Source organism: Montipora foliosa, chromosome 2 (assembly GCF_036669935.1).
Source record: "Montipora foliosa isolate CH-2021 chromosome 2, ASM3666993v2, whole genome shotgun sequence".
In the NCBI taxonomy this organism is placed as follows: domain Eukaryota; kingdom Metazoa; phylum Cnidaria; class Anthozoa; order Scleractinia; family Acroporidae; genus Montipora; species Montipora foliosa.
In genome coordinates, this window is record NC_090870.1 from 15,795,220 (window position 1) to 15,812,516 (window position 17,297).

General features: G+C 40.9%; 1 protein-coding gene across 1 annotated transcript in view; it reads right to left on the minus strand.

Moving 5' to 3' along the window:
• Positions 1-6,319: 6,319 nt before the first annotated feature.
• LOC137992547 (neural cell adhesion molecule 2-like) overlaps positions 6,320-17,297 on the minus strand; it is a 26,793-nt gene continuing 15,815 nt past the window's right edge. The window contains exons 3-8 of the mRNA XM_068837925.1: positions 12,845-13,006; positions 11,726-12,028; positions 10,530-10,688; positions 9,975-10,158; positions 9,397-9,447; positions 6,320-6,959 (exon numbers count right to left, since the gene is read on the minus strand). Coding sequence (XP_068694026.1) covers positions 6,926-6,959; positions 9,397-9,447; positions 9,975-10,158; positions 10,530-10,688; positions 11,726-12,028; positions 12,845-13,006 — 893 coding nt within the window. The 3' untranslated portion in view covers positions 6,320-6,925. The remainder of the gene's footprint in view (positions 6,960-9,396; positions 9,448-9,974; positions 10,159-10,529; positions 10,689-11,725; positions 12,029-12,844; positions 13,007-17,297) is intronic.

The window sequence follows — 17,297 nt, forward strand, 5'->3', positions numbered from 1 at the left end:
GCTCCTTTCAATCAACTCATCTCCGCCAATCTGGCCGCGTGAATGATCCCAGGTCATAAGGCCAGGGCTCTCCCTCGATGGTCATTGGTCTCTAGTCCGGGACCCCTCCACTGAGAACTATAAGAACGATGTCATTTGGGTTGTTATACTCCGCGGCGTTAAGGTGCGTGTTTCCCTTTTCAACTGGGGTTGTATCTCATCCGGTCGCTGTGCCTCTTGTCCGCGACGAGAGACCATTAATCATTGTTTTTTAAATTGGCTAAGGGTCAAAAGAGTCTGGCTTTACTCTGCGCCAGTTCTCTCCCTGTTGCTTGGTAACCAGTTTGAAGCAAACCTTTTAACGGTTTTTTTCTTCCGCTGGCCCTGTCTCGGTGCTAAGAGGGCTCGGCTCGCGCGCCGTTTGACGAAATCCATTTTTTTATGGCATTTGGACCTTTCGAAACAGGGCCACTTTCTGCAATGGCAAAGAAGAACTCCGTGCTATCATCCGTTATGTATGCTGTGATCTTAAGAAGAGAGTGTTCTTGGATTATAAATCTTTTTCTGAGTCTCGCTTCCATGATGTTTGGGTCTTGAACGGTTTTTGTGCCATGGTGAATGGATTTACGTCGTATCAATATTTAGAAGTACATCTGGGTCATGGATTCCATTTGTACGTGCGCTGTTCGTGGTGTCCACAATCCAGGGATCTCTGCAGGGAACTTTGCTCTGCCCATGGACTCTGCTGTTAGGGCCTCAAGCTCTTGTGGCTAGCTGCCTAGTTCGGTTCCTAGTTTCTAGTGACTCTTTATGCTTTTTAATTTGTAAATAGCGCGCGTTTTTATTGTGAATAAAGGCTATTTTCATTCAAAAAAAGGCGTCCATGGCTGCTAATTGAATGGGTGAAATGATTGTGCGCATGCGTGATGTGTTGGCCACACCCTGTTGGTGTTAGCATGTGTCACCTTTCTTTTATTGTCGTGCCATAATTCTCGATATTAAAATTAGACAATCATGGTGCACGTATTGTCTGAGAAATGGAATATATTGTATTTGTAACCTCCCCCACCCCCTCCAAATTTCAGCCGTGTTGAAATATTACGTCGAATCGAAATTGAATCGATGTTGAATAAGTTTGCCCACAGATAGCAAAGTTGTATGGACGAGTAATAAGAAAAGAATGTTAACTTGAGAAGCTACACTAAATTCACCGAATTCACAAATAACGACCAACCCAGTAAGTCGAGTTAGTGGCCAATCATGACATCGAGGCGTTGTAGGATTAATAATACATTTTACAGAAATGGTGGAGGGTTGCGAGCGAAACCCACTGGATTACCTAATCTAGCATATAATACAGGATATTAATATTAATATTTAATTTCAAAGAGTAGGCAGACATGATAGACTACGTTGTGGAACCAGAAAAATAGACTATAATTAGGTTAATTAATAAGTTTGAGGTAGAAAGTAAACAAACAAAACTAACTAAACAAAGCAAAACAACAAAACGGTGCAACTACAGTTAAACAGAAAGTCATTCTCGGGCTTCAGACGTAAGCGGATAATCTTTAAGCTCATTTCTAAAGCTTTGGAGAAAGGAATCATTTTTTAAATATATATATGTCAAGGTATTTTATTCCAATTATCGGCAAATCTAACACTGAATTTATCATAATTATTTCTTGGCCGAAGTATAAACAGATTTTGGTTTGATCTTTAACGTGTACAATATGGATCTATGAGCCTCTCTGATGTTCGTGAAACAGGTGTCACATAGTCATACATATCAGGAAGCAATTTATTTCGATGTTTGTAAACAAGCTTTGGTAATTTCAAATGTGGTCAGTATACCTTATCTAGTAAACAGAAGTCTGCTATGATCTTGCCAGCCTGATTGTGTGATAATCCATAGTACTGTTATGATCCAGTGAAAACCGCATTGTCGGAGTCAGAAGCAGAAGCGGACGAATTAAACAATCACAATGCTCAATTCCAAGCATGGCCCTGTGTTTGTCGCGTTTAATTCTTTTACCCAGCTATAGTTTGGATCGCTTAACCATTTATAATTGAAGACACATTTGCCCATCGCTAATTGAATTGAAAATGAAGAGAGAAACCAAACTATTTACGCGGCGCAAAACACTGAGCCTCTTTACAACAAACGCACGTGCACGTGGCGAAAAACCCCACAGCTTGGTGCGATGCGCATGAAATTGAGGTTAAGATACAGTTTCGCGTCATGTACGCCTTCTTGTTTTATACCTAGAAATTGTCTCACCGTGATCGCTTATCGTTTGGTATTTGTCATGAATGGCCAATTTTCCCTCAGCAAAATAATTTAATTTCTCAGAAAATGATGGGGCGTAAACAATCAAGTACTTTTTAAGGACCTCAAACGAATTCAAGGACTTTTCAAGACCGGTACTAAAATTCAAGACCTCAACCGAATTTCTCCCACGTCCAAAGGACGCTCGCTTCGCAGTCTTAAGCACGTGAAAAGTCGATAATGTTGCTAGCATCATGCCAAAACTGATCGCAGCCATGTCTCTCATTAGGGCTAAAGAGTTCCTAAAAATAGTAACAAAAATAAGAGCAAGCAAATAACACCGGGTTGGTGTTAACGTGTGTCACCTTGCTCTTATTTTTGTTACTATTTTTAGGAACTCTTTAGCCCTAATGAGAGACAATTTTATTTATTTTATTTTCTCACAGTAGTGTTCAGTTCATGCCAAAAATGGCCAACAACCCGGTGTGGCCAACACATGTGTCACCTTGCTCTCATTGTTGTTCTAAAGATAGTCTTTGAGCTGGGGGCCGTCGGTTCCGCTGCGGATAGAGGCGAGGTTCAGCACTCTCACTGACATGACTACGTGGTAATGAGTGGGCTAGGATGCCGTCATCAGGCTCGCGTGCTGTAACTTGGACATCGGGCTGCAACTTCTTAAAAAAGGTTGAGTTTCTGGTAATCTTTCTCCCTTCGCTCGCAGCAGTAACCATCGTGCCCTTGCCGTTCATGCCAGGTTTGGGGTTATAGGGGGTTCCGGAGATGCTGCGCGAGGAGTTACGCCTGACTAGGACCTTGTCCCCGGTTGCAATATTGCTCGGATTCACGTACACACTACGGTCAGCATACGTTTTCATCTTTGCCTTAGGCAGCTGGTCACGGTGCTTAATGGATGCTAGGTCTCCTGAACGGCTGGTCACATTGGGAAGTTACTTTAATACGCTTTGGTCTGTTGAATAACACGGTGGCTGGTGGCTTGCCTGTTGAAGAATGTGGGATCGCTCTGTAGTTACGGAGCATATCGTGTAACTCGTGTTTCCAGGGGCGGTGCTCCACAATAGCCGCTCCAATCGTCTTCTTGATTGTGCGCATGAATCGTACTACTCCTCCGTTCGCTTAAGGCCATTTGAGGGTTATCTTTCGGTGGTCAAATCCCGAGTTCTTCGCAAAGGACGTAAGCGCCTTCTCGTTGAACGGTGGGCCGTTGTCGGTACGCACTTGAGCTGGTACGCCAAACTCTACGAATATCTTGCGGAGACGTGGCATGACAACCGGTGCAGACTCTGAAGGTATGAACTCCACAATAGGGTAGGTGTCCTACATCGGACAATTCCTTAAAATCAGCAATAATCTGATGCCAGGGTTCCTCTGGCATTGGTGGCATTGGTTTCTAAGGTTGTCGCTTGACACGCAAGGCATGCATTACCGTTGATACCCAGAAACCATACTTTTTCCCGCAGGAGTGACTTTGCTTTGTCTTGATTCTGCTGTTTTGTCGGCTGGAAAAACTGTACTTGCTTTGAATTGGGAATGTTTGTTTTTGTGTGTTTTAGGCCACCCCCCTCCCCCCGCCCCTTTTTTTTTTGTTGGTTTACCGTCGAATGCATTTCCTGATATTGGGTCGGTTGATCGGATTGAAAAAAAAAGACCAAAAAAAAATTCACAAGTACTCTCGGATTAGGAGGTCTGGTACCCCTGCGTCATTGCTTTGGAGCCTGGAAACAGCAAGACCTAAAATCAACAATGTGGAAAAGTCGGTTGATGACGAATGACGTCAAAAGTTAATATCTACATATTTGGGTGAACTAAAGGCACAATATTGTGTAAAAAAATAGTTATCTCGTAGAGTTAGAGTTAAGTTTCCAAAATCCTCAGCCAACATTCCTAAAAGCTAACCTTAGGCCTAAAGTTAGCTTTTATGCATGTTTAGGATACTTTCTGTATTGCTAAATTAAGGATTTAGGCCTTCCAAAATCTTGAATTCCGGATTTTGGAAACTTAACTCTAACTCTTATGTCATAACTCTATAAAAATAACTCTATTGCTAGTCAACTTCCGGAAAAACTTTTCTTAATAACATTTAAGAAATTTTGTAAAAACAGTTACAAAATACACGGTTAAAATATATACGACGTTTTGACGAGCTCGAACGTCGTTATCAAGTAAAAAAAGACAGTATGAATATTCTATAAATACACACACAAAAAAACAATAGTTCATTAATTAAGAAAAAAGTTAGCATAAAAATATGCTACAAGCTAGCTAAACAAAAAGTTAAGCATTGATGGAGTCACTCTTAGTGTCAAGGCTAGGCCTCAGTTATTTCATAAATAGCATTTCGTAAACGAGACCGTCAAGTTTCCCGTGGCACTTTTTACCTACCAATAGCTGAATACTTGAGTTCAGCAATGCGTTGATGAAGGTGTCGGGTTGTATAACCGACGTAATCTGCATCAAACAGATCACATACAAATTTCAAAACAACGCAATGCTGACTTACAATACTCGGCTTCATTTCTTTGGGCTTAACATCCTGCTTTAAGAAAAGTTTTTTTTCGCATTTTTTTTATAGATACTAGTTGTTGATACATGAAACCTACCAACCTTTTTTCCTTTGGTGTAAATTCTCCTCTCTCCCCTCGTGAAAGGTAGCCTCCCCTTCCCCCTTTTTCAACATTGGAAACAAGTAAACATACACGAACATATACATTGGGTATATTTACAATTGTTTTGCAACATTTGGGTAGGGGGAAGGGGGGGGGGGGGGTGACTACCGATGAAAAAATTGTTTTCCTTCAAATTCAAAATACTACTGTTATTTCGAAAGCGTTAGTTTTGGTAAATTGCCTCAACACATTTGTCCGTGATTGTGGCCCAAGCACTATCCCAGTAAATATGTTATCACAACAGCCGAAAGAGATGGAAGAGGCTCATCGAGTTCGAAAAAAAGTTGCAATCAGCAACAAATCCCGCTTGCGCAGACGTTACAGGTGACATCAACATAGAGAAACAAATATTCTGGAAATAAAAGCAACAGAAGTACTAAGCCAAACAGGCCAAAGTCCTCCTCTCAAACCATCCAAAAGAACCAAGTGCCCGCGGGGCTGGCTGGCACAGAGAAATAACTGACGAAATGAGGAAGCTACGTATACGTGTAAAACAGACTCCGGCCCCCAATTAGGTATGGATGAATGTATGAATAATATCACAATCCATTGAAGTAGGAAGGCTGGAAAACTTTGCCTCTGATTGGAAGTTGCTAAAAAAACGACACAAATACCTGAAATTCGTGTGGCAAGGCAAACTATTTCGGGACACCTCTTTGCCAAATGCTCTTGAGAGTGCACCTAGATTATTTACTAAACTTCTTTAACGTGTCTATACAGTGCTTAGCCAGCAAGGGCACTTGCCAGACTGTGAACAAAATGCCTATTTCAACGGTAAGGTTTTGCTGTACGCGAAGCAACGTTGGTACTTATACCAACCCAAATACTTTTTTTGCTTGGTTGTGTTATCAAGTCAATAACTAAGGGGATCAAACTCACTGACATCAAAGCAAAGAATCTTAAAAATTAGTGCCACTCATATATAAGCATTGTATTCGGAACTGTTGAAAGTAGAGGACGCCTCCCTCTAGGGCCTTGTTTTCGGTCCTAGAGGGAGTCTGGGGGCATGCCCCCACTCCCACAAATTAGAAGTCCTGGAAACGTATTATCCTGCATCTTTAGGTGAAAGATAGGATATCCCGCCATACCAAAACACTGTTTGAGTCTCACTTTACTAAGAGTTTAAGAAGGTAATTGCAATTTTGAAGGATAAAGTCCTTGCCATTAGTCTGGGCCTTGAAGTATTTAAGCCTTCATGTATATGTACGTAATTAATGACAAGTATGGAAAGGCTCGGATTACCTCCATGAATCTAACACGTTCCGCATCAGACTTTTTCGTGATGTTGTGCCTTTCCTGAATTGGAATCAAACCTTCATTTTCTAGTTCAGTAATCGTGGATTAAATTAATTGTGCCAACCGAAACAAAGAATAATCAACACCACAGTGACTGTTTCTCCTTTTCAAAATAGCGTTTATATCATTAATCTTTAGGCCTATAAAACATTATACTAAGTATTTTGTCACTATCACACAGTACTGTCAAAATAACGTATTCCCCATATTTAACCCAGCAGGTTATAAACATTAAAAAGCTATGAAAAAACAAAAACGAATGCAACAACCCCAAATATTGCCTTTAAACTCTAAATATCTTTTGTTTTGCAACAATCTGACACCTTATTCATACAGTTGTCCTTTTCTTGAAATGAAATCAAACCCTTACTAACTCCGGGGTTTAGTCGTTGGTGTAGTAGACAACTACACTTCTTCTCCTTTTAAAAATATGCTTATAACTTAAACATCGACTAACGGTCTGTACTAATTTTGTCACTATAACGCAATACTGTGGCACAGTAATTTACTCCCCAGATTTACCCAGCAGGTTATGGACGTTATGGGCAAAGATTACAAGCGCGTAACTGATAAAGCTGTTGAAATTCCTCTCAAGCGAATATATTAGTTTTCTGTTTGACAGTAAATACGTTTGCCTTTAAAAATAAACTTGCACTCGACCCAACGACAGTAAATCACTGCTTTCTGTTTTTCGAGGTCACAGCTTGTTCCTTGCGGAGATCAAAGTCGTGCTGTTAGGAAACAAAAGGAAATTAAATTAGTCTGGCTAAAATACAAATAGAAAGACAAATACTGATACACTACTACCACACCGTACTACCACTACGCACCTACCGATCTACTTACTCCTCCTCCTCCTCTTCCTACTCCTCTCCTCCTCTCTACTCCCCTCCCCCCTCCTCTTCCAGCTCCACCTTCTACTCCTCCTCCTCTTTCTCCTTCCTACTCCTACTACTCCTTCTCTTCCTCCTCCTCTTCCTGCTACTTCTACTCCTCCTCATCCTACTCCCTTTCCTCCTCCTCCTTCTCCTCCTCCTACTCCCTTTCCTCCGCTTCCTACTCCTACTCCCTCTCCTCCTCCTCTTCCTCCTACTACTACTACCACTCCTCCTCTTCCTCATCCTACTCCCTCTCCTCCTCCTCCTTCTCCTCTTCCTCCTACTACTACTACTCCTCCTCCTCCTTTTCGTCCTCCTCCTACAAAAAAAGTGAGACTATTTAAGCTAAGAAGGAGATTAATAGTACGGAAGGAGTAAATTAAGATGTTTGACCTGAGAATTTATAGACGACTGCTCCCAAAGGATGTGCATGGCTTCCTTGATTTTTAATTGGACGTTTGTGGACAGAGAGTCGAGAATTTTGAAACAATCTTCTGAACAAAGAGAGCGACAATTTTCAGAACTTGTCAGGTGTTTAAAGATGTGGGAATGTTTGTCAGAGGAGATATGTTTACGGATGCGAGAGGCGAAGTGTCTGTTGGTTTCACCAACATAACAGGCACTACAGCCTGCACATGGGTAAAGTCTGCTACGAACCTAGAGGGCTGTATGGGATGCCAGTCCATCGTAGGGTTAACCCCAGCATTAAATTCGCCCGTACCCTTTTATACACCTGGGTAGAGAGGGGACCACGAGAGTAAAGAGTCTTGCCCAAGAACACAACACAGTGACCCCGGCCAGGACCCGAACACGGACCACTCCATCCGGAATCGAGGCCACTGCGCCTCCCCCACAGCCTGTATATATAACTCATAAATGACTAGCCATCGTAAATCCGTGTGCCTTCATTTATCCGTCTCATATTAATTAATCTAATTCTTAGCTTAAAGAAAGCAACTAAAAAAGCCACTAAAAGATCACATGTAGAACACAATGGAATGCTGAAGTTTTGGTGGACGAAAAAGAACACTCACTTGGAAAAAAAATGAAACAAAATTGAAATTTTGGAAATGTGATAGAAAAAGAAGAAAAAGAAATGGGAAAAATAGAAAAAAAGTTCTGTCAGGCACGTCACAATGCAACAGAGGGAGAGTCAGCGACCGAGAGATAAAGATCTGTTAGACAGGGATACGACCATAACTGATGATAGAGGCAAATAAAGTAAGATGTCACAGTTGATTGATGGAACATTTTCGAATGACGCGAATGTGGACGAAAATCGAACGGCAAAAAAATACAGTCTTTGTGGCGTTCAAAATACGGGAAGGAAGACTTGGATTCAAAGTTGAGAATATTCCGATAGTAACTGGTTGTCTTGGCGGCTGGATGAAACGAATACGGAATTAAGTGAGGACAGCGATCAGGAACGAAGAAAAAAAGAAAAGATTTAAATTGGCAATGAATTGTTTAAGGCAGTGATTTATAAAAGTGAGTCAATTGTGAGAAAAAAAATATTGTGATTGATCCAGCCAGGCTAATAGTTTTATCAATGCTGCTGCAAATGTACAGGGCTAAGCATCTTTGATAACCTTAATTAGCATCCTGTTGGAAAGTGCCTGTCGACATCGCTCAATAACTTTAAATGTGAACGATTGAAGTGGTACATCAGAATGAGAGGTGGATAAAGGCAATAAGTGAGTAAGCCTTAAGCCTGTAAACAATTGTACATAGGTTCAATGATGCTAAAGACAATAAAATTAACCATCACGATCGCGATAACGATCACGATCACGATCACAATCCATCGTTTATTCCTTTGAAGTCATTTTTCTGGTTCACGTCGTACACCCTCTATAGCTCTAGTCTCTCCTTCGCAGCCCTTCTTTGTGCGGTCACGCAACGCTCCACCCCACACAAACATGTTTGGGAGGAGCGTTGCGTGACCACACAAAGAACGGCTGCGGAGGAGACTATTGTTGGTTTTCACTCACGCGATCAACAGCCATGTTTTTCAACGAAAACAAAAGAAACCGTTTGCATAATAATTTAGTTCAATTCCCAGAGGATTGGGTCGGGACACAAATATGGCCGCCGTTTAATCAAAAAGAAGCTCGACGGTTCATCGAGTGGCAAATTCAGTCCTTCTAGTATCTTGATTACTCTTTAGCCACTACTGAAGATTCTCGCTAAACAGTGAAAGGCCACTGCCACCAATTTCCGGTTTAAGAGCCAAGTAATTAAACCGCGTGCAAAATATAATAGGGCCGGGAATGGGGATTGAGACACCTACCTTAGAAATAGCATCACCAGCACACAGCTGTCGCATATTTGACGAGTTGATCTGTGGTTAAAAGCAAATATTTTAGTTCAAGGAAGTACCTAAAAGAATTATTTTTATTCCAGTGTTTTAAATATTCTCCCAGACTGGTTAATGGACAGAGAATCCCTCTATAATTTTGCTAAAAAAACAAAACCGGCTTCATTCCAGTTGCTTAAGGGTGCAATGGTTTTTTTTCCTTCTTTTGCATTGTGAAGTTGGTTTCCCACTCTCTTGATATAAGGACAGAAAAGAATCGTTGAGTCAGCTGGATGCGGTTTGTTCGGTATAGTTACACAAACGTACAAAGAAAAATGGAATCACTTCATTGCACTTGCTAGTTACTGATATACGATTAGTGTTGAATTAGAGGAAAATCAAAACGTCTGCTGCCAGGACGTGGTTTTATCTTTCTTCAATCATTTTTCTGTGTGGCCTTATAGCAAACTGGTTGCGGTCAGCGATAACTGACATTGACCAAAGGACCCTTTCACACCCTTGTCACCCACGGGTAAATTCAGCAAGCATTTGAACCTTGGTACGGTAATTACCTTTGTCCACTAACGACAAGAGTGAAACGCTGGCAGTTATCTCTGTTGGAATGACTTGATGAGCAGTTGGATGAAAGACAACAGTAATAATATCCAGCATCACTGTATTCTAAGTCCGATACCGTCAAGATGTAAGACTCGTCCTTTCCACTTTTCTTCATTCCGTACTTTTCATCTGATCCATCTGTTCAAGAAGAGAGTGAAAGGACTCATTTAAGAGCACTCTTTTGAACAGTTGTTTCATGCAAACGAGAAAGTACTTGTGAAGGTCGAGTTAAGGTGCACGATGAAAGCTTGGAAATCAGTGAAAAAACTGAGTGTGGTGGCGATGATAAGACAACAGCAACCGCGTTGATTCAGTTGAAGTTACAAATCATATCCAACTGCAGTGCCCAAGTTGAAATTTCATCATGGACTGGATCTAAGATCTTTAGGATTCCTTTAAAACGATGCTTTGATTGGCATATCATCCATTTTCACCCATGCAACAGAACATTTAATGTCCTTTTACCACTTAGTTTAACACGTAGTGTAACGTATAAACATCACCCTTACTTATACACTTGGAAGGTATTATGGAGTCCTTCTTAAATGCTTCCGCTTGCCATTGAACTTCCAATGGAAATCCTCCAGCTCTGCACTCAAACGACACTTGTTGTCCCTTTTTCTTGTCAACCTTGAGTTCCTCCAAGGCTTTATCAATCCACGGAGCAACTAGCCAAAGAATCAAAACTGTGAGCATTTGTGACGCTTCTATTTGATTAAAGTAACGTAAGTTTGGTTTTTACTAGCAAGGCAAGCATAAAAACAAGCAACATGCACACGAGAATTCAATAGCGTTTTGATCATTCGTATCCAAGTACTTTTGCTTAGAACAATAATTAACAACAATTTGAGTTAAGTGAATCATTAAAGACCCGGAGATCCCAGCTTAAACACCCGCTCTGACCACTCATTGAATTTGATCCTGCTGTCCCTGGTTCAACTTCTCGCCTGTACTAATAATAGCCACCTTGTTTGCCTCCAGCCCGTTGGGATTCTTAACAGTTGTTGTTTTAGTTTCGTTGATTTTGTTTCATTGACCCTGAGAAGCTCCTATGGGGAGAGGTCAATATCCCATTTTCGAAATATCAAATATTCAGCGTGATAGTGAGGCAGTAAGGAAAAAAACAATACAAACACGTTGTTCTTAGAAATATTGTGGGGAAAGGAGAAGAAATATTTTGCGACTGCAGTAGGTTTGGACATGCAATTAATTCCTATCGGAAATAGATTTCACAATTTTTTCCAGTATTACGTCAACATCCATTTATTATTTGTATGTACATAGAAGCAATGCAATGTAAACTCACATTGTACCTGAAGAAGGCTGGTTTGGTCAGCCGAAATATAGTACACCACTAAAATCAAATCTACGTTGTATCGACTCTTGCTCAAAATATTTAGCTTCTCAACTTATAATTACGCCGATCACATCAAGCCGCTTATCCAACGTACACCGGACAGGAAGATTGTCCACGGTTGCCTGCTTCAAAACTTTTGTATGTAAGGCCTGAACGAGCTCGACAACCCATTGCAGATACGTCGGGAGTTTCTTCTATTTGTTTACAAAGGACAGCGACCAACACAAACGTTTCGGCTACTTTAGTCACAATGCACATATGAACAGTCATATAAGGATATTTTTCTAGGCCTCTTCGAAATCTGCTCCTGAACTCTAAGATGAAAGTGTGAGAGAACTGACTACTCACCCGTGATCATTGCGACATCTGTCACGTTATACTTTAGGGAGTTGCGTACAAGCACTTCAAGAACACAGGTGTAACTACCTCCGTCTTTTGTACCAGCGTCCTTGATAACTAACGGTGCCAAAAAATCCTCAGGACTTCTTGGATCTGGACATCGCATAACTTGCAATAACATTTCATTCTTGAACCACGATATTTTCTTGAGGTCCGCTCTTCCCGTGTTTGTTAAGTTGCACGTCATCGCGACATTTTGTCCATGTTGCAAAACTCCAGGCTTCGTGACATGAACTCGGGGAAGTTCGTCATCTATAAAAAGCATGAAATGTTTAAGACCTGCAGGCTCCAGGTGTTGAAAGAGTGGATAGAGCTTACCATTACAACAACAACAACAACAACAATAACAACAACAACAACAACAAATTTAATACAAGTCCATAAAGTTACAGACAGAGACTACTTGCAAATAGCACGCCGGGCTAATCAGGGCAGAAAGTACGAAGACATGTCACCAATCTACGCAATATTCTTGTTGAAGGAAAGATGGAATTGATCACAGAAGCTATACTAAAGATAATGAGAGTTGGGGAAAATGAGGGCGGGAGATTTGTATTCTATTCATCTCATCTATTAGCGTATTCATATCATCAAAACAGCCTTATTCTAAACATTTGCCCATGTAATAGAAAAACTAATATCCAGTGCCAACGCAGCTCTTATCTGCGGATTAGATATGTGGGTAGAGCTAAGCATCTTTGGAACCTCCAGAGTGTACTACTCACAGATCAGCGCCTAAAATGATTCAGTTCACAGTTTAAGTTCTGCGCTTTTGATAAAAATGTGGACTCCAACGTTCGTATGCTTTATTTATCGTCAAGTTTTAATTTGCGTATTTGTTGAACGTCTTATGTTTAGTAGAGTTATGTCAGCTTAATAGACTGATTGTTAGGTAGTTTCGAAACTAGGAAATTGATGGGTCGTAGCTTTTAAACCTTATAATGGGAAAAGGGAGGGTCATGAAAAATATAGTAGATAAAAGATGGAGTGTCACCAAAAATTCTGCTTATGGAAGTCACTGGACTTGTAGCAATATCAGGAGATTTATAACGTCGCAATAATACTCACATGTGATCACATTGATAGTGAATCCATGCATACTTGGGGAAGAGTCACCGACTGCAAAAGCATGACACTCATACCTTCCCAGCGATCCGACTTGACTGTCATCTTCTTGGGTAACATTTTTAATGAACATTGTAACAAAAAGCTTCTTCAATTGCTTTCTACCTGCAAAAAAACGTTCGTATGCAAATTGCAGCAAAATATTGGACTTCCGTCGTCGGAAATAAGATAGATAGGTCTTGGTATCCACCAACATAGACCGCGACAGAACCTGCTAAATTTCGGCTCAGTTCTTTAGTTTTCTAATCTACTCTAAAATGTTCTCACACAAAAATTCGCTGTTCTCCCCACACAATTTAACGTTACCATTATCACTATCGTTATCGTTATCGTTACCGTTACCGTCATCGCGATCGTGATCATCATCGCCATCATTGTTATTATTTTAATCATTACTATTCTGTGATTCTCTTTTAGTTCTCTGATATCCTTCTGGATCTTCTCATCAGTCATGTCTCAGTAGCTTCCAGCAGCTTCTGCAATGTGTGAGCAGTACCGAGAATGGCCGACAATTGTGCCCTTCCAAAGATGTCAGGTAAGTCTAATCATACCACTGAGGTCTTTGCAATGTTCGGGATGTTTAAGTGTACCAATCACGATGGGTATCACTAACACTTTCGGGGCTCTACAAAAGCTATTAATTTCGAATGCTAGGTCCTGATACCTTTCCACCTTCTCCTCCTCAGTCGTAATGTTGTTCTGCAGGGGCCCGTTTCTCAAAAGTCCCGAAACTTTACGGGTCGTTTTCGGGTGTCACAATTCCCTTTGTATCTCAAGAACGGAGAGGATTTAATTCGTCAAACTTCACAGTTATTTTTCTTTTTGTTGCCTTGAAAACATGTTAAAAAATCGGCTTTCTAAAACAAGCGGTTGGCAATTTCACAAATAGCTTTTCGGGCCCGAAAAGTTTTCGGGACTTTCGAGAAACGAGCCCCTGGTCCGCTGACACCGCTATGTCTTTAAGTGTCGACCCCCGTGTGTCTTTCTGGGCCGTCTCGGTGTTTTAAAACCCATTGTGGTCTGTATGCTGCTCAACCGGTCCTCATGACTTCAAATGGACAGCACCTTACACAAAATGTTTGCTGTATCTAGTAATGCCGATTTCCGCAGACTCCCGATTTAAGCCCTTTGCCTCACTGACTGGGGTAACAGGGCAATGTTGGTGGTATTGATCCAAGTGCCCCTATCACTACATGGATAACTGCTGTCTTTCTGTTCCACATCCATTTCCATATCCAGTCTCATTTCTGCATAGTTTTCGATTTTCTCAAACTCTGTTTTCACTGTGTGACTGTCACCTGGCACCGAAGCAACCATGCAAACATTGATTTTCCCTCTCCCTTGTCCATTCACAAGGGTAATGTCCGGCTTGGAATGTTCAATTCTCTGAATGTTGAAGTCCCAGAGAATGTTAACTTGATCATTCTCTAGGACACACTCTAGCACATGTTGGTAGTCCACCTCCCAATGACATGACACTGACCATACTTCTTACAAAGATTGCAGTGAAAATGCATTCATACCATGTCGTGGCGCCGCTTATAATCTTTCTGTGCCACCATTTTGCATGCACTTGAGTGTAAAATTCTCAACTCTTTCTCCGCAAAGGCGTCAGATATCAGAGCATTCTTGATGATAGATGATACTTTTCACCGCGTTCGGACTAAATACGTGATCATGGGGCGTGATTAATAAACTCTCGGTTTTCCTCTTTTAAGAGAGATGAGCCACTTCCGAGAGACTCCGCTCTTAAGGTCTTCGTTTCTCTGCGGAACTGGTCATGTAGAGGCATCTTTTCAACCAGGGTAGCCTTCTCCACTTCTATACTTTTCTTGTTGTCAGTTTTGTTTTCAGTTGCATTCCCATCTGAACCCACCCTACGTTTTCGGCTCGTAAGTAGCGCTATAATATATGTATGCTTAGTCAGCGAACTCTGCAATGCGTCGAACTTCGTTTATTTCACTTCCTTCTACAAGCACGGGCTGACTTTCACGTAACGAGCCGTCTTCAGTTACCAAAAAGTCGATCCGACTCAGTTTGTGTATGTTTGAAAACCCTCTACGTGCCATATACAGCAAAAGTGTTTCATCACTGGTTGATAGATAAAGTTCTTCTTTCCCTTGTAATACAATCTTCGATGCTCGTTAAACCCCTCCCTTAATGCGGGACACATAAAACCGGCTCACATGAGCTTTGGGACGCAGTGCACGATACGCAGTCACGATTTTTTTAGTTCTTATGTCTGGATCATCTAGTTCCTCATTTCTGTTCAAGTTGACAACTGCGACACTGTATCTAACAACGGCCACAGCCCTTCAATTAATACCCTTTTGGGATGATTTTGGTCTTCAAAAGACTAACGTCTTAGCCTCTTCACATACTCCTGCCTTCATTCACTCATTTAAGACATCATCCAAGACATAACGGGACACGTGTTGGATGTCAAAATTGGGCGTGCATCTAATTAGGTGCATTTCTGGACATAATACTGCATATGCGAATTGTCTGGACCATTCGTTAAACAATTCAGATCATCCATGAAAAACAAATAATTGATTCCTTGGCCTTCTTTCCAAAGGTGATATCATATCCCAGACTCTCGCAATGTATGGTTCAATATCATCATCATCATCATCATCATCATCATCATCACCATTATCATTATCATTATCATTATCATTATCATTATCATTATCATTATCATTTTCATTATTATGAGATTCTCTCCAGCTTTCAATTCTTGCTGGGTGTTCTATGCCACGTCTCAGCTCCTTCCCGCAGCTCCAACTTCCTGAGGTTGAATTCGGGCAATTACATGTTTATGATACCTGTTGTTGCTGTCTTATTTCATCAGTGATCCGTGTTGATGTAGCCTTGGTTGTTTTCTCAACGTGTGCGAGGTTATCCCGTAGATTTTGTGCCGTTTTATTCAAGTGCTGGAAACCCATGCTGTTCCAGTAGTTCAGCGTTAAATTCATTATCCCGTCTTTCCGGCCTCTTTTCTAGGAAAGTTTTCGGATTTATGAAGGTCTGTCGCTTTCTTTTTACATTGCATAAGATCGATACATATTCTCTCCGTCCATCTTGTTCTACCAAGTTGGATTCTTTCCTCACTCATTTTGGAACTAAATTCGTTTCTTGATACACTTTAAGTGGGCGGTAGATTGTTGGGGAGACTTCGTCCGCCATTTTATAAACCTTAGATGATGATGATGATGATGATAATAATAATAATATTATTATTAATTATTATTATTATTATTATTATCATTATTATTATTATTATCATTATTATCATCATTATCATTGTGATTATTATTATGGTAGTGGCAGTGGTAGTGGGTAGTAGTACAAGTCAACTCTCGTAAGTGGACACCATCGGGAATGAATGAGTTGCCAGTAATCGGATCCCTGTTTGTACGCAATGGGTTCTGAGATCGCCTCGGGGCAAACATTGCGAGTCGCTGTAAGAAAAGGTATGGCGGAAACTTACTTCGACGTCCACAAAACGATTTTGGAGAGAGTTAAACCCTTTTTTCGACACGGATTTATCAGTTGTTTGAATAACCGTGAAATATGGAATAAAATTTCCTTGGATTAACCTTGCTCGCGTGAGGATCCGTAAGGTTTATTGCTGTGTATTGTGAAATTGACATCTCGCCATGGTCTCGAAATATTACAAAATTAGGTACAATTCTGGAGGAAATAACACAATAAAGTCTTTTCCGTTGTATTTACATGTGTCTAGGATGTTTTCCTATTAGTTACGTCTTGCGTAAACGAATTATGGCTTCAGGAAATATACCTCCTCAAAGGAGAGAAGTCGTTGTCAGAGGAGATGGAAATTGTTTTTGCAGAGCTGTTGCTCTTTGGAGGGATGAAATCAGCCATGAGAAACATTAGAAAATCCATAGGTTAAGTTCATGATTGATTGAGAAAAATCCAACGGCTTTCGAGCCGGTGCTATTTTCTACAAACTCTGTAAGGGTCCTATTACTTTAATGTAGTACGATGATTCTGCTCTAGGATATCATTTCAATCTCCTTCTGCCTTGAGCGCAGCCCTATCAGTTTCGATACAGCAGTCTCTGTTTCGATAGCTTTAGATAACACTGAGAATTCATATCTGATATGCCCCAGCTGTTACATGTAAACAAACCATTTCTTTTGTCAAACTACCATGTATCAAAGTCACTGGATCTAAGCAAGCTTGTCAAGATCCGCTCATGATGACTTCGACCAATACAAAAGCGTCATCTTCATATACTAGTTCTCTGTAGATCTGATCTTTGGAGCAGGTCTTTGAAGTCTTAGTACCACCACAATCATACTCTCTTATGTACAAAGTTGGTGTAGGACATTCAGAGGTTCTGTAACCTCGTACAAAATTATTTCAA